Source organism: Esox lucius, chromosome 6 (genome assembly GCF_011004845.1).
Source record: "Esox lucius isolate fEsoLuc1 chromosome 6, fEsoLuc1.pri, whole genome shotgun sequence".
NCBI lineage: Eukaryota > Metazoa > Chordata > Actinopteri > Esociformes > Esocidae > Esox > Esox lucius.
Genome location: NC_047574.1, coordinates 8,355,465 through 8,380,107, shown reverse-complemented (window position 1 = coordinate 8,380,107; position 24,643 = coordinate 8,355,465). Strand labels below are relative to the sequence as shown.

Sequence of the window (24,643 nt, the reverse complement as noted above, 5' to 3'; positions counted from 1 at the left end):
TAATTATTTTTGTTGATGAAATTAACACTGTATTGAACGCTGAATCCCAAATTTTCCCACACCCCGGATTTGAAAGACGGCGGTGCTTCTTCAGATTTGCTTCTCGCTGTCTCACTAGCACTCGCCACTGGCATTTTGGAGCTGAGAGAATATTTGTTTTTACAGTGCAAGTCCACTGTTCTGGTTCAAATTCACCTGCAAACGTGCCGTCTTGCCTCAGATGACCGCTAATGGGCATATCAGCTATGGGTGTTTGTTTTTTGGGGAGGATGAACTAACATTCTGTGTTGACATCCTTTTATGAGATTTTTTTTATTTAACATGAAACCAACCACAATCCTTCCTGCTTGGAATTGTGATTTTCGAGGTTTTCGTATAGGCACATTTGTGTAAATACAGAGGTTTTGCCGAGATGTCCTGCCTAGCCATGAATCGAAAGAAGGATTCTTGTTGTTGCTGTATCTCTGGAGGAAGCATCACCGTAGACAAAGTTCACCCAGTCCTATTAAGGTTCTGCATAGGAAGTAGACTACTACCTCCTGGTTGAGGCGTCACAAAGGAGGAAACCCGCTTGGTGATGTCCACGCGTACCAGACATTGCCTGCGAAGGATTCTCGACAAAGTCTTGAAAATGTACATTTTCTTTATGATGGTGTTAATTTGTTCAATTATATTTGAGCCCCTGAAATAAGGGGGCTGTGTATGAAAATGTTTGCAGTTCCCAAAATGTTCGTACATTTAGAAAGTCTCAATTATTATATATATATATTTTTTATTGTTACACCCCACTGTACTACTGATACCAGGTTGTAGTCTTTTGTCCTGAATGGGTAAATGCTGTCTTTACAATGTAAGATGTCCTTGAGTGTGCAGAAAGGCGCCAAATGAAATCTAATGTTATTATAATCATTATTATTACTTAAATTGCATCTCGGTTGTTTCATTTAAAATCCATTGTGGTGGTGTACAGAGCCAAAATTATGTCAGTGTCCAAATATTTCCAGATCCAGCTATATTAGCTCTTTGTGTTACCATGGCCATCTTTGGAGAATGCAACCAAGAAACCTTCACACAAACTTTCCAGGAACATCTGATTTTATTTAGGGCTAATCAGTTCAGTGTCAGGCGACAGCAAATTACCCGTGTACGTGATTTGGAATATGATTTGATTAAATCTCAACGGTTGCACACCCCAGTATAAACGGTGTGCTCAGGTATGCCAGCAAAGCATCAACCGTTTTTTTTTTATTATAATTTTTCAGATAAATTATTAATTTTGTTTTCACTTAAATATTGATTACAAGATCTTATTAAAGTTTTTTTAAAGTTCTACCATGATTTGTTCTGATTTCTGCCTGAAGCTGCGTTTTAAATTACTGTGTGGACTTGCTGTATTTGGTTCACACTGCTTCTGCTGCTTTAGTAGGTGACGGAGATCAGGTATGAGTTGCAGACAGGTGATAATAGTGCACTAGTTAATTTGTGAAAATACAACCAAAGTGTTGGATGACCTGTCATAAAGCACGCTGTCTGCCTGAGCCCCTAGAGGGACTGTGGTCTGTTTTAAAATGTCCTCCTCCCTGGCATGGCCCTGGCCAAGAACAGCAATCACTTCTGAATGGAACAGTGTTCACATGGGGTGGGAGAATGGGTTAAGGTTAGGGCTGAAAGCATACGATTGCAGCCAAAGTCATCAAGCATGAAGCCGACAGGAGTGTTCCCAGACCTACAGATAATGAACTCTTGAAGTGTAGCATGTAGACTGAGTTGCAGTAACTTCAATAAATTGATTATAATGTCAGAGATGTGGCATGTTATCTACCAATGGTGCTTACCTACCAACTCTGTTGTTTTGAGGGAATTTGGGTTATCAGGCCACTCAGATATACAGCTGGGTTAGGTTTTGGGTTAGGTTCTGAGTTACCAGGCCCCCGACACTGTCACGCCGCTACCAGATGTAGAAATTCACTCCTAATATACTAACATTTCTTCACATTCGGTTCATTGGCTGACTGTGCTTTTAACAAATCCCCTGCTAAAATACAGGAACTGTGTAACACCTAGGGTTTCCTTTCTTTTGGGAGCACGTTGGGCAGATGGTAGAAGGCGTTTTTGAATTGTAGAACTGACAGACTTGATAGCACAGTTGTATTATAAATGTTCTCTTGGTCCTTGTTTTCATCTTATGGTCTTTTCTTAAGAGAGAAAATGTGTCTGTATTTAAATAATTGTGGTGCTGAATTTGAGTAGTTATTCTATGATACTGTAATCCTATTGGGGAAGTTATTTTTGGATTGTTTAATAGTGCTCCAGTCGCTGTTTATAACAATTGTCTTCTATCTAGATTATTTCAATTCTTTATACCCCCAACATTATCTAAATAACGTGATAACTATATACACTCTAAGGTAGGCTACAGATATGATGTGAACGAGTTGTCATTTTTTTCTGCTTGCTTTGTGAATGATCTGAAGTTATCTCTCCCGAGTTGTTGATGCGAGTGACTTGACATGGTCATTTGTTTATGTGAATCTGAATGAGTGCCCGTTATCTCTGCTGCTGTTCTGCATCTGGATCATCTCTAACGGTGGTCTGTATGTGGATGTGTCCTGCAGGTTATGAAGGAAACTAAGACTCAGATAGCTTGGCCCTCCAAACTGAAGATTGGTGCCAAGTCTAAGAAGGGTAAGTAGCCTATATTTGTCTGACAGGTGGAGGTCTATAGTGGATGTGTATGATTGGGGAGGCCTCTAGCACATGTGAAGGATTGATTATGAATGGGGGATTGACTTCTAGTAGATGTTTATGATGTGGAGATTACCTCTAGTGGATGTGTGTGAAGGGGGGAAGATTTCTAGTGGATGTGCATAATGGGGGGGATGTCCTCTAGTGAATGTGTATTATGAGGGAATAACCTCAAGTGCATGTGTAAGGTGGGGGATGTGCCTTAGTGGATGTGTATGATGGGGGGCATATGTAGGTATATGAAGGGGTGTGGCATATAATGGATATGTTTGATAGGGGGGTGGCCTGTAGTGCAGTGATTCCCAACTGCAGTCCTTGAGTACCCCTTAGCACAGCTGATTCACCCTGTTAACTAATTATCAGGGCCTCATTGAGTTGAATTGGGTATGTTTGGGCAGGGAAAAACACAATGGGTACTGGAGGACCAGAGTTGGGAAACACTTCTCTAGTGGATGTGTAAGATGAAACTACAGGTTGAGGCAGTGCCCCTAACTAGTGACTCACATTGACTGGACCTGCTCCTCATACACAGCAGGCTGCATCAATGGTGGCTGCTCCGCCTGCTCTAACTCGTTGTAGAACATTAGCCAATAGAGATCAGCTATGGCCCTCAGCCAGTAGAGATCAGCCAATAGAGATCAGCTATGAACCTCAGCCAGTAGAGATCAGCCAATAGAGATCAGCTATAAACCTCAGCCAGTAGAGATCAGCCAATAAAGATTATCTATGAACCTCAGCCAGTAGAGATCAGCCAATAGAGATCATCTATGAACCTCAGCCAGTAGAGATCAGCCAACAGAGATCAGCTATGAACCTCAGCCAGTAGAGATCAGCCAATAGAGATCAGCTATGAACCTCAGCCAGTAGAGATCTGTCAACAGAGAACAGTTATGAACCTCCATTGATAGGATTCTGCTATGAATGTTAGCCACCAGAAATCTTCTAGAACATTAGCCAATAGTTATTTGCTATGAACCTCAGCCAAAACTAAATCATCTAGGACCTCAGCCAATAGAGGTCAGTAATGGACCTTAATTGCTGACCGTCTCATCTTGTGAGTGGAGAGAAGCAGCCATCACTCCTTTGACTGATGGGTTGTAATTGAACACTATGGGGAACATTTCTGATCAGTTATTGTGTTATTTCTGATCATTTCACAATTTCAATTTCACTATTTCTATTATATTTAATCGCTTGGAGTGATGATGCCAAAAGCTTGTGTCCTCAATGTAAAGGATTAAAGACCTAAATAAATCTACACAGGTAATTAAGCCATTCACTGCCATTGTTCAGGGAGTTGTATTCTATAAAACAAATTAGAGAAGGCATTGTGTGTTACCTTGCTCCATTGCATAGTTTTTTGTTTCCCATCAAGACTGAAAGCCAGTCTTGACGGGAAAACATTCTTAACCCATAGGTCCTATAAACCTCCGCAGATCCTGGCTGACATTTTCCCTCCTCTTTCCTCCCTCGCTTCGACCAGCCAGTGCCATTTATTCACAAATAAATCTGTGGCTTTACTAGCCCCCTTAACCCACAGAGCTATGCTGCTGAAGCCTCTGTTGGGCAGCAGCTGTACCAACAGTCCTCACCAGCCAGTCATGTAACGTGGCCCTCTAGCCTGCTCTTATCTTTCGCTACTCCCTGCGTGACAGACAGGCTTGTTGCTGTCACCATAGAGACCTGCTAGGCTGCTGAATGGGCTGGCTGCCATGCTTACAGGTCAACCGCCAGGCACAATGTGTGTCTTTCTACTTTTATGGAGACTTTTACTCTTTTGTCAGATGTGGTTTCTCAGGTTCCCTCTCAAATAAAATGCACAAGACTTCTATAGTTTGATATCTAGGTCTAGGGGTTTTGGACCTGTGTGCAGTATGTCTTCTGATACCTTAATCTATCCTATAAAACCCCAACCTTCCCTTTAGGCCTTACCATATAACCACTCATTTTAAACTCTAACTGTAACCTCCCTTTAAAAACATTGCATTAAATTGAAAATCCTACAACACCCGTTTAAAACTGTAGCCACAATCTTTCCTTTAGAACCAATTGTCATTTACAATTACAACCTGGCCAAAAGCCAAACGATTTCAAGACAAAACTTAGTTACACATAAATACAATCAGAAAAAGATCATGCCGAAAATGTCCACCATAGGATGTGTTGCATGGCTATTGTATACTAGTATTTAACAGAGTGCTTGGTTGGCAGATGTTGGATTTGGTTGGCAGATGTTAGCAGTACGAGCCGAGACATAGGTGGCATTTGCCTTAGAGGAACTTGTGGATAAGCTGGTACCAACGAGTCAGGTGTCAACAATGGTTATTTTACCAAACTGTGATGATCACAAAAACAAGTGTTGTAGAAGGCACAGGTGCAATAGCGAATGGCATCGTTGTAAACTATATCTAATTTATTGAGGGAGCAATTAGCAACTAGCATGTAAATTAAATGGTCAAAGTCAAGGACAGGTAGGATGGGCCATTTTTCTGTAACATATTTTACAGCATGGGTAAAATATTACTTTTTGCGAAACAGGAAAATATTTTGGATTAGTTTGGACTGGAAGGGGCTGAAACGAGAGGGAACGGTCTAACCAAAATACCCGTGTACTTACAGTTAAAGATGTATTCTAACTCAGATCACTTTAAGATGACAATGTTTCAATCAGTCAATCAAATGTATTTATAAAGACCTTTTTACATTAGCAGATTTACACAACACCCTGCCTGTTTCTGAAGCAGGCATGTAGGGGTAATATTCGATTTGAAGAGCATGTGTTTTTTTTTTTTAACTGTTATTGTGTAGTACTTGTTGTATGAGGCATGTTGGATGTTATTGAAGCTGTTTTGAAGGGTGGTCAGCGCAGAGTTCAACGAGGGGCCAGGTGTTCACCAGATACTGTCATCTGCATGACAGTGGATCATAGTCACATGTAGCGAGTGCAATATTTATGTACATACGCGTACGATGGAGACGAGACTCAAACTCTGAGCAATTACCATTGAAACAGTCAGTGGCAACTTTGCCAGACAGTTCCAATTGGTCCACAGGAAGTTCAATCTATCTTCCTTGGGTCTCTCTTTTAGCATCAGGGTCTTCCTGGGTTTCTTACCGTTTTACCTTCTTGGTTGAGTGTGCAGCAGATGATGTGGAGTGGGAATGTTATTTTAGGTTAGCTTGTACATCTTAAGCTTTTTTGCGAGGTGCTGTGTCAACTGTTCCAACCATCTTTCGACGAGATCTGAGGTTGAGTATCTTCTTTCGGCCACGTCCTGGGCGGTTGACCACAGTTCTGTGGGCCGCAAACTTCTGGACAATACTGCAGACTGTGCTGACTGGAATTCCAAGGTCCCGGGAGATGGGCTTGTAACCTTGGGAATGTCTATGTTTCAGGGTTATTTTGTGTCTGACATCCTCAGATGGTTTTCAGTAACTAGTCAGTGGTGCAGTGAGCAGAATGTTCTGTTTTCATTTTCTCGTGCCCTTCAGTAGCTGTTTATACCCAATGGGGATCTGTAACTTACCACCGATGAGATAAATAAACCCAGTAAACGGGGATAACCTGCCTCTAACCTAATTATATAGAATTCTTCAGAAGAGTTCCAATATTTATCTTGGCCATTTCTTTCCTTATGCACATTTTTCTCCACTTCATTATTTATGTCTCCAGTTAAAGGCAGACTAATGTTACTCAAAATCATGTAATTCATATTGTATAGTCTTCAAATTCTCCCAACCAGCTTCACGAGTCACCTGGAATGCATTTCCAACAGTCTTGACAAGTGTGTCTTGTTAAAAGTTGATTTGTGTAATTCTTCCCCCCTTCTTAATGTGTTAGGGTGGGTATACAGAGGGTGGCAAGGCCAGGTGTTTATACTGAAGACCATCATTATGACTGTACTGTATTAGTCTATTCCATATTCTCTGTGACCCAGAAAACCCTGTGAACTCTGTGACCCATCACCATACCCCCCACATCTCAGGGGCCTTGTTGCACTACACCAGAGGTGTCAAACTGGTTCCACGGAGGGCCGAGTGTCTGCAGGTTTTTGCTCTCTCCTTGTACTTGATTGGTTAATTAGGTTACTGATTGGTTAGTTTCTACCCCCACCTGGTTGTGTAGGTATGAACTAGGAACCAATTTATAGGAAAAACCAAAAACCTGCAGACACTCGGCCCTTTGTGGAACCGGTTTGACACCTGTGCACTACACCCTTGTACTACTCTGATACTCTGACATTGCCTTGCAAAGCCTGATAACGGAAGTGTTCAATGGTTACAGGTACAGTGGGGAGAACAAGTACTTGATACACGGCCGATTTTGCAGGTTTTCCCACTTACAAAGCATGTAGAGGTCTGTAATTTTTATCATAGGTACTCTTCAACTGTGAGTGACGGAATATAAAACAAAATCCCAGAAAAATCACATTGTATGATTTTTAAGTAATTAATTTGCATTTTATTGCATGACATAAGTATTTGATACATCAGAAAAGCAGAACTTAATATTTGGTACAGAAACCTTTGTTTGCAATTACAGAGATCATACGTTTCCTGTAGTTCTTGACCAGGCTTGCACACACTGCAGCAGGGATTTTGGCCCACTCCTCCATACAGACCTTCTTCAGATCTTTCAGGTTTCGGGCTGTCGCTGGGCAACACGGACTTTCAGCTCCCTCCAAAGATTTTCTATTGGGTTCAGGCTAGGCCCCTGGCTAGGCCACTCCAGGACCTTGAGATGCTTCTTACGGAGCCACTCCTTAGTTGCCCTGGCTGTGTGTTTCGGGTCGTTGTCATGCTGGAAGACCCAGCCACGACCCATCTTCAACGCTCTTACTGAGGGAAGGAGATTGTTGGACAAGATCTCACGATACACGGCCCCATCCGTCCTCCCCTCAATACGGTGCAGTCGTCCTGTCCCCTTTGCAGAAAAGCATCCCCAAAGAATGATGTTTCCACCGCTTTTTGGTCTAAACATGCTTCACGGTTGGGATGGTGTTCTTGGGGTTGTACTCATCCTTCTTCTTTAGAACCAAAAAGCTCTATTTTTGTCTCATCAGACCCCATGACCTTCTCCCACTCCTCCTCTGGATCATCCAGATGGTCATTGGCAAACTACAGACGGGCCTGGACATGCGCTGGCTTGAGCAGGGGGACCTTGCGTGCGCCGCAGGATTTAAATCCATGACGGCGTAGTGTGTTACTAATGGTTTTCTTTGAGACTGTGGTCCAAGCTCTCCTCAGGTCATTGACCAGGTCCTGCCGTGTAGTTCTGGGCTGATCCCTAACCTTCCTCATGATCATTGATGCCCCACGAGGTGAGATCTTGCATGGAGCCCCAGGCCAAGGGAAATTGACCATCATCTTGAACTTTTTCCATTTTCTAATAATGGCGCCAACAGTTGTTGCCTTCTCACCAAGCTGCTTGCCTATTGTCCTGTAGCCATTCCCAGCCTTTTGCAGGTCTACAATTTTATCCCTGATATCCTTACACAGCTCTCTGGTCTTGGCCATTGTGGAGAGGTTGGAGTCTGTTGGATTGAGTCTGTGGACAGGTGTCTTTTTATACAGGTAACAAGTTCAAACAGGTGCAGTGAACGGGTGCACACATTCCACTTGTAAAATACATATACTTAATACTTGTAAAGTATTATATTGTAAATACTTGTACATTTGCTGACCTGTATTTGTACTTCTGGTTAGAAGCTTACTGCATTTCGTTGTACTGTACTTGTACTGTTCAATGACAATAATGTTGAATCTAATCTATTATTATGGCAAGAACAGCTCAAATAAGCAAAGAGAAATGACAGTCCATCAGTACTGTAAGGCATGAGACGCTCTCGGATATAAGCACCCAAAAAGTGCTCAGCAATGTGGGAACTCCTTCTAGACTGCTGGAAAAGCATTCCAGGTGATTAACTCATGAAGCTGGTTGAGAGAATGCCAAGAGTGTGCAAAGCTGTCATCAAGGCAGAGGGTGGCTACTTTGAAGAATCTACAATATGAAATGTATTTTGGTGTTTGGTGTATATATACTGTAAAAGCTTTAATGATAGTGGCTGTGTGGGAAATACAGTGGTCCGAAATTGGAACCATTCTGCAGCACTTATACTGCTGGACCGTCCCAGCTAAACCTAACTTCCTCTTTAAAGCCCTAAACACAGCGTCCCATTTAAGACACTAACTGCCCCTTTAATGTCCTAACAATAACACTTAAAAGCTTTTAGTTAATAAATCCTGTTCATTGGTCCTAAATGTAATATAATGTTATTATACTAAAATCACTGGTGTGTGTGGTTCCAAAGTGTTTGCAGTGCGTCAGCTTATGGCTGTGCAACAATTCAAACTATGTCGTAGAAAAACATCTTAGTTTCCTGTTTTTGTTGAGGGCAGCCAGAGTGCAGCCCAGCATCTCCTCACGACTAGGATTACTGAGCTCAGATTCATCAATATCTACATTACCATTAACACCACAACTGGTTCTCTCTCCTGTGATTGTTGTTGCTCAGCACATGTTTTGATTGCTGCGCATACATTTTGCAAGTGTTTCGTGACAGCATAATGTGTAGAATATGTGCTTGGCTGTTACCAATTCACTAAGTTCCTTCTTCTGTTCATTGTGCAAGACGCTCTGTCCTATGATACTTTCATCGAATGCCAGGACAATGGAATGCATCTAGTTAAATAAAATAAAAATGCTGGAGTGATTATACCATGTCAATTTGGGGCAAATTGGGCACTATTGTGTTGAAACCCAATGAATTGATATACTTAACTACACTGATTTAGTATAATATCCAGCACCTGCATGCTGAATCAGTTAGTATGAGAGCCTAATCCTGGATCCATAACCCCAGACCCATGCTGTGACCATTAGCATAAAATACTGTTCCTTAATTTCTTTGTGAATAATGTTTTCGGCATCATTTCCAGTAACCAGGAAGTATTGAAGGAATCTGAACAGCTATCACGCAGCTCATTATAAATTATAACACTAATTTGACATGTTGGCGGATGCAGAGAGTTTCTGCTTTCTCCACACAAGGCCGTTATCCCACATGAGGCCCTGAACCTCGTGTTCTGTTTTTGTTCTGTTTTGGTTTTTGCCTTTCTTCCTGAATGTAGCCTCTCCTGTTCATTTTTTCCCGTTCTTCTTGTACGCAGCCTGCACTTGTCATTATGTCCCTAAGTTCCTCCTGCCCTAGTTTGTTTTGTCCGTCACTGTTGCACGTTACAGTTGTCAAGCCTTTTTTGGAAATAAGTACCTGTTTGTTCCACCACCTCTGTGCCTGTGTCCTGCCACCTCCTTGGATCATGACACAATGCACACGAGGGCCTCATCCCATGCCAGGCCCTCATACCCACACATGGACCTCATTCAACATGAGGCCCTCATCTCTGGGATTGTCAATTCTAATTAGGCTACGACAATGAGTCATGTACTCAAGGAGCTATACGGCCATTAAGAACAATCGAAATTGCACTTGAACAGCAAAATGGTACACTTTCACTCCACTCACAAAAATGAAGAAAAAAAAAAAGAAAAAAAAAAAGAAATATTCCAAAAATAATAGTAATAGTAAATGTGAAAACATATTTCAATTATATACATGTTTTGGCAAAGTAGGTAGGTACCTTCCCAGAGCCACCATCTTCCAAAGAAGCTTATTGATCTGTTCCAGCATGGACCTGTGAATTTCCACCAGTCAGAGAGGCTCCTTGCTCTGTTCCAGCATGGCCCTGTGAATTTCCACCAATCAGAGAGGCTCCTTGCTCTGTTGCAGCATGGCGCTGTGACTCTTCACCAATGAGAGGGGCTACTAGCTCTTGACCCAGGCTGGCCATGTGACTTGCCACCAATAAGAGAGGCCGTCAGGAGCACAGGATGGATTAAGTGCTAGCTGGAAATGGAGAAATCCTAATCTCGATGTAATCACGCTTCCTCCCTACCGCTGTGGACTGGCCCTGTTATGCGGTAACATAACCCTGTTATGGGTTTGGCCTTCACCATTATACTCACTGTGGCCTGGCTCTGTTATGGGTTTGGCCTCCATTTTATGATATTTCTGTTTTTCTGCAGAGTCCCACATGACGCCAAAGTTTAAACAGACAAACCTCTGGAGTGCCTGAGTTACACCGCAAAGAATGCTCACATTACATGTAATTTAAATAATGCTACTCTCCCTGTCGGGGCCAAGTGGACAGCTCTGGCAACTGGCAGATGAAAAATGTTCACTAGAAGCCACAAGGAGAAACTTCCTTTTGCAAAGCTGTTGGTTGAACAGCTCAATGTGGTAGAGATATTCCCTATAGCATTGGGCCGTGTTGCCCCTTTCCCCGCTCTCCTGGCACCTAGAACCGTCATTATAATGTCCCCCAAGCCTTAAGAGCATTGGAGATAACACAAATGGGGCTGTTGTATCAGGAAATGTCTGATGTATCAGGGTGGTTCTGTTGTATCAGGAGATGTCTGATGTATCAGGATGGTTCTGTTGTATCAGGAGATGTCTGATGTATCAGGGTGGTTCTGTTGTATCAGGAGATGTCTGATGTATCAGGGTGGTTCTGTTGTATCAGGAGATGTCTGATGTATCAGGATGGTTCTGTTGTATCAGGAGATGTCTGATGTATCAGGATGGTTCTGTTGTATCAGGAGATGTCTGATGTATCAGGATGGTTCTGTTGTATCAGGAGATGTCTGATGTATCAGGGTGGTTCTGTTGTATCAGGAGATGTCTGATGTATCAGGGTGGTTCTGTTGTATCAGGAGATGTCTGATGTATCAGGATGGTTCTGTTGTATCAGGAGATGTCTGATGTATCAGGATGGTTCTGTTGTATCAGGAGATGTCTGATGTATCAGGATGGTTCTGCTGTATCAGGAGATGTCGGATGTATCAGGATGGTTCTGTTGTATCAGGAGATGTCTGATGTATCAGGATGGTTCTGTTGTATCAGGAGATGTCTGATGTATCAGGATGGTTCTGTTGTATCAGGAGATGTCTGATGTATCAGGATGGTTCTGTTGTATCAGGAGATGTCTGATGTATCAGGATGGTTCTGCTGTATCAGGAGATGTCGGATGTATCAGGATGGTTCTGTTGTATCAGGAGATGTCTGATGTATCAGGATGGTTCTGTTGTATCAGGAGATGTCTGATGTATCAGGATGGTTCTGTTGTATCAGGAGATGTCTGATGTATCAGGATGGTTCTGCTGTATCAGGAGATGTCGGATGTATCAGGATGGTTCTGTTGTATCAGGAGATGTCTGATGTATCAGGATGGTTCTGTTGTATCAGGAGATGTCTGATGTATCAGGATGGTTCTGTTGTATCAGGAGATGTCTGATGTATCAGGATGGTTCTGCTGTATCAGGAGATGTCTGATGTATCAGGATGGTTCTGTTGTATCAGGAGATGTCTGATGTATCAGGATGGTTCTGTTGTATCAGGAGATGTCTGATGTATCAGGATGGTTCTGCTGTATCAGGAGATGTCGGATGTATCAGGATGGTTCTGTTGTATGATGTGTCAGGATGGTTCTGTTGTCTGATGTATCGGGAGACGGTAGTTCTGATGCATCTGGAGATTCCTGATGTATTAGGATACATCTGTTTTATCAGAAGAGTTCTATTTTTTCAGGTTCAAGGTCGAAGGTGACCTCTCCCTAATTCTTCTCCCTCATTTCTCTTTTCCTCTCTCCCTCTCTTTCTTCTCCAGATCCTCACATCAAGGTGTGTGGGAAGAGAGACAATGTGAAAGAGGCCAAAGAGAGGATAATGTCTGTCCTGGACACTAAAGTGAGTGCAACACTGATTGGTAATGATATTACTTCAGAATGCACAATAAATTCATATACGCTGATGAGAAAAAAACATTATGACCACTCACAGGTGAAGCGAATAACGTTGATCATCTCCCAACAAGGGCACGTCAAGGTCTGGGGAGATTAGATGGTAGGCGAAAAATCAGTTCTCGTAGTGTTATTTTTAACCATTAGGCTAAATAAGAGTTCCCACAGTAGTCAATGTGTTGGATGCAGGAGAAACAGGCAGGAGCAAAGAACCTGAGTGACTTTGGCAAAGGGCCAAATTTTTATGGCCAGACGTCTGGGTCGGAGCATCTCTGAAATGGCAAGGCTTATGGGGTGCTCCCGGTCAACAGTGCTGCGTACCTATCAACAGTGGTCCGAGGAGGGATGAACGACAAACGGGGCAACAGGGTGTTGGGTGCCCAAGGCTCATCGCTGTGCGAGTTGAGGGCAAAGTCTATCCCATCTGGTCCGAAAAGTTCTGCTTTCTTTTATGTCAAGTGGACGGCCATGTACGTGCGCACAGTTTACCAGGATGCACTGTGGGAAGACGACAAGCCGGTGGAGGGAGTGTGATGCTCTGGGCAATGTTCTGCTGGGAAACCCTGGGTCCGGACATTCTTGTGGATGTCAAATTGACATGTGCCACCTACCTAAACATTGTTGCACACCTGGTTCACCCCTACATGGCGATGGTATTCCCTGATGGCAGTGGCCACTTTCAGAAAGATATTGCGTCCTGCCGCAATGTACACATTGTTCGGGAATAGTTTGAGGAACATCATGAAGAGTTCAAGGTGTTGCCCTGGCCTCCAAATTCCCTTGATCTCAGACACCCAATGTGCTGGACCAACAAGTCTGATCCTCGGCGGCTCCACCTCGCAACTTACAGGACTTGGAGGATCTGCTGCTAATGTCTTGGTGTCAGATACCACAGGACACCTTCAGGGGTCTCGCAGAGTTCATGCCTCGGTGGGTCGACAACGTTTTGGAGGCACGCCGAGGACTGACAGCGTATTAGGCAGGTGGTTGTAATGTTTTTGCTCATCGGTGTATGTCAGAAATTAGATTTTTGTAGTAACCTACAACTGTTTCATTTAGGACTAACCAGTTAGACAAACAATAAGTGTGTATATTTAGGAGACTCGCTGTGCTGTTCCTTATAGACACTGAGCTGTTACTTCAGTCACTGGGCTATCCCTTAAAACCACTGCACTGTTCCTTATAGTCAATGGGCTGTTACTTGAGTTACTGTGCTGTTCCTTATAGTCAATGGGCTGTTACTTCAGTCACTTTGCTGTTCCTTATGGTTACTCAGATATTACTACTGTCACAAAGCTGTTCCTTCTGTCACTGGTCTGTGTCACTGCTCTCTCCCCTTTCCTCTTTTCCCCTGTCTCCTTTCTCTCTCCGCTCTTCTCTGTCCTTCCTCTCCTCCCTCTCCCCCCCTCTCAGAGTAACCGAGTCACCCTGAAGATGGACGTGTCCCACACAGAGCACTCCCACGTCATTGGGAAGGGGGGCAACAACATCAAGCGGGTGATGGAGGAGACAGGCTGTCACATCCACTTCCCCGACTCCAACCGCACCAATCACTCCGAGAAGAGCAACCAGGTCTGTCTGTCTGTCTGTCTGTCTGTCAGGTCTGTCGGGTCAACCAGGGCATATCATGCCAGAGCTCCCTGTATCATTGCTATTGGTTTTATTTTACTCAGACTTTTTATTTCCTCTGACGACTTTTCAAACGTCCAGTTGATACCTGCGCCACTCAGTGGCCCCTAAGAGTGCTCGGTTTTGACCAATCACAAAACTTGTCGTAATAATCTGCCCGGATTTTACCATTTTTACCACTGTTACCGGGGGAAAGAAAACTGCCCGATCAAGCAACACATCAACAAAGTATTCCCCCACCGAGCACGTGAAGCTGGTTGCTTATGACTGACACATTACAACTGGCAGGCAGAAGAGCCCCAAAAGCAGCTGCAAATCAATGTGACCGAAGCAATGGCAGAGCTATGTGAGGGAGTGTTATGTGCAGTTTGCGAATTATTCGGGTTAAAATACCGGTGACGCAATGTCAGTAAAAATCAAGGGGAGAGAGACATCTTATCTTCAGGAGACGCAGGCAGGAGTAGGAAAAGGAGAGAAAGGAGGAGGGAGAGGAAGGCGGAGAGAAGAGAGAGGATGAGGAAAGAAGGAGAGAGAGAAAGGCAGAGAGAGAGGAGAGGTGGTAAAGCAGGAGGGAGAAGGATCTAATTGGTTATGAGATATGTTTCCTGTTTCATGACTTGATGAAATGGAGGAATGTTGAATTGAGCAACCATGGTTGCCATAACCCCACATTATTACCAGACACCTTGTACTGTTTGCCGTGGGTAAGTTGTTGAAAGGTACACCAGACAGTGTGAAGAAACGTCTGGTACCAGGCAACTCTAATCTCCTCAAAAATGCATTCTGTAGACCTGCCCAGAGCAGTAATTATATATTTTCCTTGGTCTATAATTAGAATTCATTGAAATATCATTGAAATATTAGTACCACAGGGTGGTACTGCCATTGTAATAAATGTAGTATTTGTAATATCAATATAGTATTTTAGTAGTAGTACCGGTAGTAGTGTGTTTGTAGTACTTATAGTAGCTTGTTTGTGGTACCAGTACTAGTAGTATAATTTTTAATTGAATGGTGTTTGTGGTACCAGTGATAGTAGTATTATTATTTTTAATAGAATGGATGTAGTAGTAACTGTAGTAATACTGGTAACATTAGTTGTAGTGTAGAAGGGGGAACAGTAGTAATAGTTGTAGTTCTAGTAGTTGAAGTAGTGACTTTTAGTATTCACAAAGTAGAAGCGGTAACATTAGTAGTAATTGTAGTAGCAGTAGTTTTAGTCATTAGTCATTAGTCAATATAATAGTGATAGCAGTAGTAGTATTAATATAAAAGTTGTCGCAGTAGTATTAGAAGGGCAGGGCTGTGTGTTAGTAGTAGTAATATTAACAAGATTAATAGTAACTGTAGTAACTAAACTAGTTGTAGTAGTTGTAGTAGTAATAATAGTTGTAGTACTAGTAGTAACAGTAGCAGTAACAGAAGCAGTCATAGTAATAGTATAATTAATTGTAGTAATATATATAGTAGTGGTAGCTAATTTATCTTATAAGTTTAAGATCTGCTGAGAGGATGTTCTGACTACATGATCTAATGTCTTTTTATTTATTATGAATATAGTAAGTCTCTAATATAAATCTTTGTCTTCCTTCTCTGTTTCTGTCTGCTCTCGCTTTGTCTCCTCATCTCTCTTGTGATCTCGCTGTCAGGTTTCAATAGCTGGCCAGCCAGGAGGAGTTGAGTCATCCAGAGCAAAGATCAGGGTAAGCACTGTCTTTTATTAACCACCTCTATAAAATGATCTATGTTAAACAGCCATATCATGATCTAAAATAACCAGCCATATCATGATCTATATTAACCAGACACATCATGATCTATATTAACCAGACATATCATGATCTATATTAACCAGACACATCATGATCTATATTAACCAACCATATTATATGATCTAAATTAACAAAACAAAAAGAAAATAGGATAATCATTTATTGTTGAATTTTTCTACCCAGTGCCCCTGACCATATGATTGTATATATCCTTCCTGAACTGGTGTCTTTTGACAAATAAACAAAAAACAATATTTCCAGTAACTTTTGACAATGCATTTTTGCGCTGTACTGAAAGCGTGCCGAATCATGAACCTCAATCCGCAACCAGACATAGAGTACAATGGCTTGTGCGTTCCGTTACACCCCTAGTTTATAGTGAACATGAGTTTATGGTGAACATGAGTTTATAGTGAACATGAGTTTATAGTGAACATGAGTTTGTATTGAACATGAGTTTGTATTGAACATGAGTTTGTATTGAACATGAGTTTATATTGAACAGGAGTTTTTAGTGAACATTATTATTAGTCATAATAATATGGGCTCAGGGATTCTCCCCAAAAACAAAACAAATGTGCTTTAGCACTCCATTCTGTTTTTCTCCCCTTTTCTCCTGCTCCCTGAGCCTTGCCCTAGGTCCCTCCCGCACTCTCTGTCCCCCTCTCTGGGCTAGTCCAATCACAGCTCTCTCTCCTCCCTTCCCATCCACTCTCCACACGCTGTCCTCTCTATTCGGTTTCTTTATTGGGATGGGATGCATTTTGTAACATTGCCAGAGCACATACATTTTTTTTTTTTAACAATGTGAAAAAAAAGTATGATTGACAAGGGGTATATATTAAAGAGATACATTTTGGTTGTGTCAAAGTTTTATGTGCTCCACTGGTCTCTTTTTCTCTATCTTTCTTTTTCTCCCTTTCTTCTGTGTTTGTGTGTGTGTGTGTTAAACCCAGCTGTGGATCCCTGCTGATGGTTTCTCACAGTTTCATCCCCCAGAGTTCTTATCAACTCATCTGAACTCTAGTTGCTCTGGCAACCTTGGTGACCCTGGGCTTGTCCTCACAGCAACTACTATATAAAACGCTAATGGGTATGTGTATCAGCGGTCATTCCTTAATCAAGGCAGAGTTTAATTGGGAAGCCTCTGGACTTTTCCTTGAGAAACCAGTGTGTAACAGTAAAAACAGACTCATTGCCTGAGGCCCACAAGTAGCCCAGTATTTGGGCATCGGTAACAAAATGTCTGAGCCATAAATAGAGGATATTTTTGTTAGGTTTTTAATGTACGGAGAGAACGTTACTGCAAAATAAAAATGAAAATATTTTTTATAAGGTGGGAAATTTTTGGAAAATAATGTTTCACCACAGAGATTTATGTTTGGAAGCACTATAACCAGCAAGGTCATTGAAATACAGTATATATGACAAAACTTTGCTGTTTGACTTCCTGAACCATAGTCATGGAAAGAGCATGTGAGCCCTATACACCAAGAATAACATCTCAGCTGGGCCGACTCCTCCGCCATCTAACCCTGTCAGGCTCCCTTTGCTATCCATCCTCCTCCCTCTCCTCCCCCTCCCCTCCACCATCCTCTCCCTCCCACTCTCCTCCCCACCCCTCCCTCCCCTCCTTGCCTCTCTCCCTCTCTCCCTTCACCTCTTTCTTCCACTCTGTGCTCTGGGTGGGAATTTTCATGTTGTTTTACCGGAGAAACCAGAAATCACAGGGTTTCACAGTTGTTTTAGCAGCAATTAGTAAGAAATGAGCACCTTTGAAAAGCCATTTCCTCTGTCTGTGAGGCCTCATGAAATGCAGTAAGCCAGCATAGTGAGGATGAACATCCCTCTCTCCCCTCTACCTTCCTCTTCCTCTCTCCCCTCTACCTTCCTCTTCCTCTCTCCCCTCTACCTTCCTCTTCTTCTCTCTCTCTCTCCCCTCTACCTTCCTCTTCCTCTCTCCCTCTACCTTCCTCTTCTTCTCTCTCTCTCTCTCTCTCTCCCTCTACCTTCCTCTTCTTCTCTCTCTCTCTCTCTCTCTCCCGTCTACCTTCCTCTTCTTCTCTCTCTCTCTCCCCTCTACCTTCCTCTTCCTTTCTCTATTCTCCCACTCTCATGCCAACTAGAGGTTCATCCAGTCAGTCAGCCTCCAGCCAGCCAGTCTGCTTCCAACTAGTCAATAAGCCAGTCAGCCAGTCGGTCAGTTATAATGCCTGTTGGTCGGTCAGCCATCCAATCAGCATCCAGTCTGCCAGCTGTTCGGTCAATCAGCTAGCCAACCAGCCAGCCAGCCTCCAGTCAGCCAGCCTAGTCTTGTGTCTATAATATTACCCCCTGCTGGACAAATGAAGGAGAACTGAGAGGGTAATGGCTTCTAATCTGATGTAGTGCACACTCTGGTTCTGTTGGTTTACTCCAGATTCAACAATACATGTACCACAGCTGTTATACACAAAGAGGCCTGTTTTTTGTTTACACTACCCTGTTAAGGGTTATGGACAATAAAGGTATGGACATTTTCTGGTTCAGATCAGATCTTACCCTACAAGGTCCAGTTAATTGCATGCACCTTGTGTCCCAGCATTTAATAGGCCGATGACTGGAGGGTTGCATTGAAAAAACATGGTGGAACTGGCTTCAAAATCCAGAGTTGAGTTTGAGGGTGCTATGAGCTTAATTCACAGTTACCTGGAAATGTTGTGGATGGGTCCATTGAGGAGACACCTTCTAGGTGCATTGTGTTCTGTTCTGTTGGGCTCTGCTCTGTTCTGCAGTGCTCTGTTCTTAAGTGCTCTGTTCCTTTCTGTTCTATTGGGCTCTGCTCTGTTCTGCAGTGCTCTGTTCCATTCTGTTCTGTTGGGCTCTGCTCTGTTCTGCAGTGCTCTGTTCCTTTCTGTTCTATTGGGCTCTGCTCTGTTCTGCAGTGCTCTGTTCCTTTCTGTTCTATTGGGCTCTGCTCTGTTCTGCAGTGCTCTGTTCCATTCTGTTCTGTTGGGCTCAGCACTGTTCTGCTCTGTCCTGTTTTGCTCTGCTTGGTATGCCAGATTACACACTGCGATTAGCATGTTTAAAAATTAGCCATGCATTCTTAATGGAAAACATTTAATTCCTTCCTCCTGCTATGAGTTCAGCGTATTGTTTATATCTTATCCTTAAACTTACTATATAAGCCATGTTAAATCATCTGGGGTTTATAGTCTCAACTGTCTCTCTGCCTGTCTTTCTAGCTGTCTGTCGTTTGGGTGTTAACTGTAAGCTGTCTTAAGCTGTCCCTGTCCGTCAGTCTGTGTGTCTGTCTGTTTGTTAGCTTGTGTCTGTTAGCTGTCTGTCTGGCAGGAAGCCTAGATGCTCACCACAAGAGCTCAGAATGTATTTCATGTGTTAATGGAAGCAAAGTCAGCGTAAACGCTGATCTATGTTGTTTGGCACCTTCCTTTAGAGAAGGAGTCTTCCAGAGCTCATAAACACCATAAACCTCAGAAACCCTCTTGTCCTAGAGAAGGTTGTGGTCATGTACTGTTCAGCAAGGATGGAAATGTAATGTTATTTAGTGTGTCTGTTTCTCTGTCTTACATTGTTGCTCTTTAGCTGTCTCTTTCTCTTCTTTCTCTCTCTTTTACCATCTCTCTGCAGGAGCTTCTCCCACTGGTCCTGATGTTTGATCTGCCAGTGATGCTCCAGGTGACCCCTGACCCCAGCTCTGCAGCCATTCAGCTCATCTCGCAGACCTACAACATCTCTGTTTCCTTCAAACAGACTCCACGCTCCAGACCATACCCAGCCACTGGGGTAATCAGGGGCGGAGCCACCGGTGTTGTCAGAGGCTCCCAGAACAACATTGCTGCTGTCAAGGTCAGCTCACAGGTCACCTAATGTCACTGACTTCCTGGTCTGTCATTGGGTCCTTCTCCAGAACCTCCATTTGAGAAGCCTTTTTCAGGCACTCCTTTTCAGAACCCTTCTCTTAACCCTCCCTTTAAGAAGCCTTATCCTAACCCTCTCTTCAATAAGCCTTCTCCTAACCCTCCCTTTAAGAAAACTTCTCTGGAAGCTTCCTTTACGAAGCCTTCTCTTAACCCCTTCTTTTAAGGAAACCTCTCTGGAAACTGCCTTTAAGAAGCCTTCTCTCAATCCACCATTTAAAAAGCCTTCTCTTAACTTTCCATTTAAGAAGCCTTCTGACACTTCCTGATCAGATCACTTCCTGAAAGTTACTGTAACCTCCTTCTGGCTCAGGATTCTCCCTGGCCTTAGAAAGCCTTGCCCTGCATGTTGATAAAAGCCTGTTGGTTTTGGGCAGCCTGGGATTAGGGCCTGATAATCAGGCCTGGTGCCTGAACCCGGCAGCCTGCTCCTGTAGCGGATTGGATCCCCCAAGTCCATTGGCCTTGGACCTTGCCTGCCAGTAGCTGCCAGAGGTGGGGGGGGGGGGTCATGGGCTGAGCAGAATGCCTGGTATGTGAGAGCCAAGTTGGTGGGGAGAAAAATCCTCAAACCACTGCACTAACAGAGAGCCCCCTCCTCTTGGAGCTGAGAGTCAGAAAGACCTTCTGAAAGCCACCCGGGCTGGGTGGGTCACGTGTCGGGCTGGGTGGGTCACCTGTCGGGCTGGGTGGGTCACGTGTCGGGCTGGGTGGGTCACCTGTCGGGCTGGGTGGGTCACGTGTCGGGCTGGGTGGGTCACGTGTCGGGCTGGGTGGGTCACGTGTGGGTCACGTGTCGGGCTGGGTGGGTCACGTGTCGGGCTGGGTGGGTCACGTGTGGGTCACGTGTCGGGCTGGGTGGGTCACGTGTCGGGCTGGGTGGGTCACGTGTCGGGCTGGGTGGGTCACGTGTCGGGCTGGGTGGGTCACGTGTCGGGCTGGGTCCAATCCACTCGACCCCTATGTCATGCTCTGTAATTGGTAAGCTAACGCGTGTGTGTGTGTGTATTTCAGAGGGGTACAGCCGTGTTATTAGATCACCTAACGGGAAGCCTGTCCAGTGCCGTCCCAGTAAGCACTCAGCTGGACATTGCACCCCAACACCACCTCTTCATGATGGGCCGGAATGGCAGCAACATCAAACAGATTATGCAGACGACCGGAGCTCAGGTCCACTTCCCTGAACCCAACAACCCTCTAAGGAAAACCACTGTCTACATCCAGGGAACAGTTGACTCTGTCTGCCTGGCTCGACACTACCTCATGGTAATAACCCTAAACTAACCCCGACATCAAGGTTGTCACCCTAACCTAAACCTAACATAATGGTTACAAAACAAAAGGGGGAGAGAGTGATGGCGAGAGTGATTTAATGACAGATGAGTGAGAGAGGGTTAGAGTAATGTGGGATAGTGTGCCGTTCAGTTCAGTAGAGCATGGTTGGTAGAGCATTGGTTGGTAGAGCATGGTTGGTTAGAGCATTGGTTGGTAGAGCATTGGTTGGTAGAGCATGGTTGGTTTGAGTATTGGTTGGTAGAGTATTGGTTGGTAGAGCATTGGTTGATAGAGCATGGTTGGTTAGAGTATTGGTTGGTAGAGTATTAGTTGGTAGAGCATGGTTGGTTAGAGTATTGGTTGGTAGAGGATTGGTTGGTGTAGCATTGATTGGTAGAGCATGGTTGGTAGAGCATGGTTGATAGAGCATGGTTGGTTAGAGTATTGGTTGGTAGAGCATGGTTGGTAGAGCATATGACAGGGTTGTCGAAGATCTGTTGAGCAATTGCCGATTTAGAAAAAGTCAGTCCACTGCGTTGTGACAGAAAAAAGGGAACGTTTTAATGTGTGTGTGTTTGTGTGTATGTGTGTCTAATGTGGTTTAATGTGTGTGTGTGTCTAATGTGGTTTAATGTGTGTGTATGTGTCTAATGTGGTTTAATGTGTGTGTGTGTGTCTAATGTGGTTTAATGTGTGTGACCAGGGCTGTCTCCCGCTGGTCCTGATGTTTGACATCCCAGAGACTGTGGAGGTGGAGCCTGATGACATCACCACTCTGATGGATCAACTTGATGTTTTCATCAGCATCAAACCCAAACCTCGGCAGCCCAGCAAGGTACACACACACACACACACACACACAAACACACACACACACACAGTATAAACTAACCCTTCCTGTGTTGCGTGCCCCAAGGAATTTTAAAGACCATCATGGAACTCCTATCGGCTCTGTGGCCTCTGTTAAGATGTGGAAACATATCCAGTTTTCTTTTCCACATCCTTTAAATGGATGTTAATAAGCCTAAAAGTAGTCTGTGATTTACTGAATGACTGCCTTTCTAATGTAATAGCAGGATCTGGTAATAAATCTCTAGTCAGACACCTGATCCCTCTGTTGGAGTTGGCCTCTCTCTTTGCTGATTCTTCTGGAATATAATGGAACTGTCACGCTTGTTGGGCCTGCAAACCCGGGTTCTACCTTTAGGTGGTATATTAATGCCAATGATAGAAAAAAGCAGAGGAATAAAAACAATATCTTATTGGCCGTAATTTGTCCCTGTGTCCTCTCCCAGTATGTCCCTGTGTCCTCTCCCAGTATGTCCCTGTGTCCTCTCCCACTATGTCCCTGTGTCCTCTCCCACTATGTCCCAGTGTCCTCTCCCAGTATGTCCCTGTGTCCTCTCCCACTATGTCACTGTGTCCTCTCCCAGTATGTCATTGTGTCCTCTCCCACTATGTCACTGTGTCCTCTCCCACTATGTCCCTGTGTCCTCTCCCAGTATGTCATTGTGTCCTCTCCCACTATGTCCCTGTGTCCTCTCCCAGTATGTCATTGTGTCCTCTCCCACTATGTCACTGTGTCCTCTCCTACTATGTCACTGTGTCCTCTCCCACTATGTCACTGTGTCCTCTCCCAGTATGTCACTGTGTCCCCTCCCACTATGTCACTGTGTCCACTCCCACTATGTCACTGTGTCCTCTCCCAGTATGTCATTGTGTCCTCTCCCACTATGTCACTGTGTCCACTCCCACTATGTCACTGTGTCCTCTCCCACTATGTCCCTGTGTCCTTTCCCAGTATGTCACTGTGTCCTTTCCCAGTATGTCCCTGTGTCCTCTCCCACTATGTCACTGTGTCCTCTCCCACTATGTCACTGTGTCCTCTCCCAGTATGTCCCTGTGTCCTCTCCCACTATGTCACTGTGTCCTCTCCCAGTATGTCCCTGTGTCCTCTCCCAGTATGTCACTGTGTCCTCTCCTACTATGTCACTGTATCCCCTGACACTATGTCACTATTTATCCCATTATGCCACTGTCTCCCCTCCACTAGGTCACTGTGTGTTCTCCCTCTATCTTGTTGAATCCTCTCTCACTATGGTTTTCAAAACTGTCAATAGTGTCAATTATTCTTTCTACTATAATCCCGTTTCCAAAAACGTTGGGATGCTATGTAAAATGTAAAGGAAAACAGAATGCAATGATATGTAAATTATTTAAACCCTATATTAAATAGAAAATAGTACAAAGACAACATATCAAATGTTGAAACTGAGAAATGTTATTATGTTTTGAAGAATACATGCCCACTTTGAATTGGATGTCAGCAACACGTTTCAAAAAAGTTGTGTAATGCTAACTAAAAAATCTGGTGGAACATCTCACAACTAATTAGGTTGATTGGTAACAGGTCAGAAACATTATTGGGTATTAAAAAGAACATCCCAGAGAGGATTTCTTTCATAAATAAAGATACTCTGTGAAAGCGCAGGCAAAAGTGCAACAATAATAACGTTTCTCAGTGTAAAATTGCAAAGAGTTTGGGGATCCCATCATCTACAGCACATAATATCATTAAAAGATTAATAGAATCTGGAGAAATCTCTGTACGCCAGGGACCATGCCGAAAACCAATATTAGATGGCCATGAATTTCAGGCCCTCAGGCAGCACAGAATTAAAAACAGACACAATTCTGTAGTGGAAATCACTGCATGGCCTCAGGAACACTTCTGAAAACCATTGTCTTTGAACACAGTGTGTAGCTGCATCCACAAATGCAAGTTAAAACTCTACCATGCAGTGAAGAAACCAGATATAAACAATATCCAGAAATGCCACCACCTTCTCTGGGCCTGAGCTCATTTATGATGGACTGAGGCAAATTGGAACACTGTCCTGTGGTCTAAGGAGTCAAAATGTGAAATTATTTTTGGGAATCATGGATGACGCTGTGTCTTCCAATGCTTTGCAGCTGCCTCTAATTGGCGAGAATGTAAGCGGCAGCGCAGACATTCCTAGAGGCATCCATTTTGCCAGGTCCTGACTATGGCCCCCAGACCAGCACAAAGATGGCTAGGGGCATCCATTCTGCCAGGTCCTGACTTTGGCCCCCAGACCAGCACAGATATGGCTAGGGGCATTGATTCTGCTAGGTCCTGGCTATGGCCCTAAGACCAGCACAGAGATGGCTAGGGGCATCTTCATGGCCAGGACCTGACAAGTGGTAAACACGCCCCTGTCCCAACTATTTTTAAACGTGTTGCAGGCATCAAATCCAAAATATATTTTCCCAAAAACAATACATTTCTCAGTTTCAACATTTGAGATGTTGTCTTTGTATTATTTTCAATTAAATATGTGGATAAATGATTTGCACATCATTGCATTCTGGTTTCTTTGCATTTTACGCAGCGTCCCAAATTTTCTGGATACCGGGTTG

At 43.7% G+C, this 24,643-nt stretch overlaps 1 protein-coding gene across 5 annotated transcripts in view; it reads left to right on the top strand.

The window, feature by feature from the left end:
* Positions 1-24,643, top strand: part of LOC105026296 (protein bicaudal C homolog 1) — a 55,600-nt gene that overhangs the window by 13,279 nt on the left and 17,678 nt on the right. For 3 of the 5 annotated variants that reach the window (XM_034292926.1, XM_034292925.1, XM_034292928.1), the window contains exons 3-9: positions 2,616-2,685; positions 12,471-12,550; positions 14,017-14,175; positions 15,882-15,935; positions 19,638-19,856; positions 20,942-21,193; positions 21,906-22,037. In XM_034292926.1, the coding sequence (XP_034148817.1) occupies positions 2,616-2,685; positions 12,471-12,550; positions 14,017-14,175; positions 15,882-15,935; positions 19,638-19,856; positions 20,942-21,193; positions 21,906-22,037 (966 nt within the window). Of the gene's footprint in view, positions 1-2,615; positions 2,686-12,470; positions 12,551-14,016; positions 14,176-15,881; positions 15,936-16,896; positions 17,098-19,637; positions 19,857-20,941; positions 21,194-21,905; positions 22,038-24,643 lie in introns of those variants that run through there. The other 2 variants (XM_034292927.1, XM_034292929.1) reach the window with 2 other exon arrangements.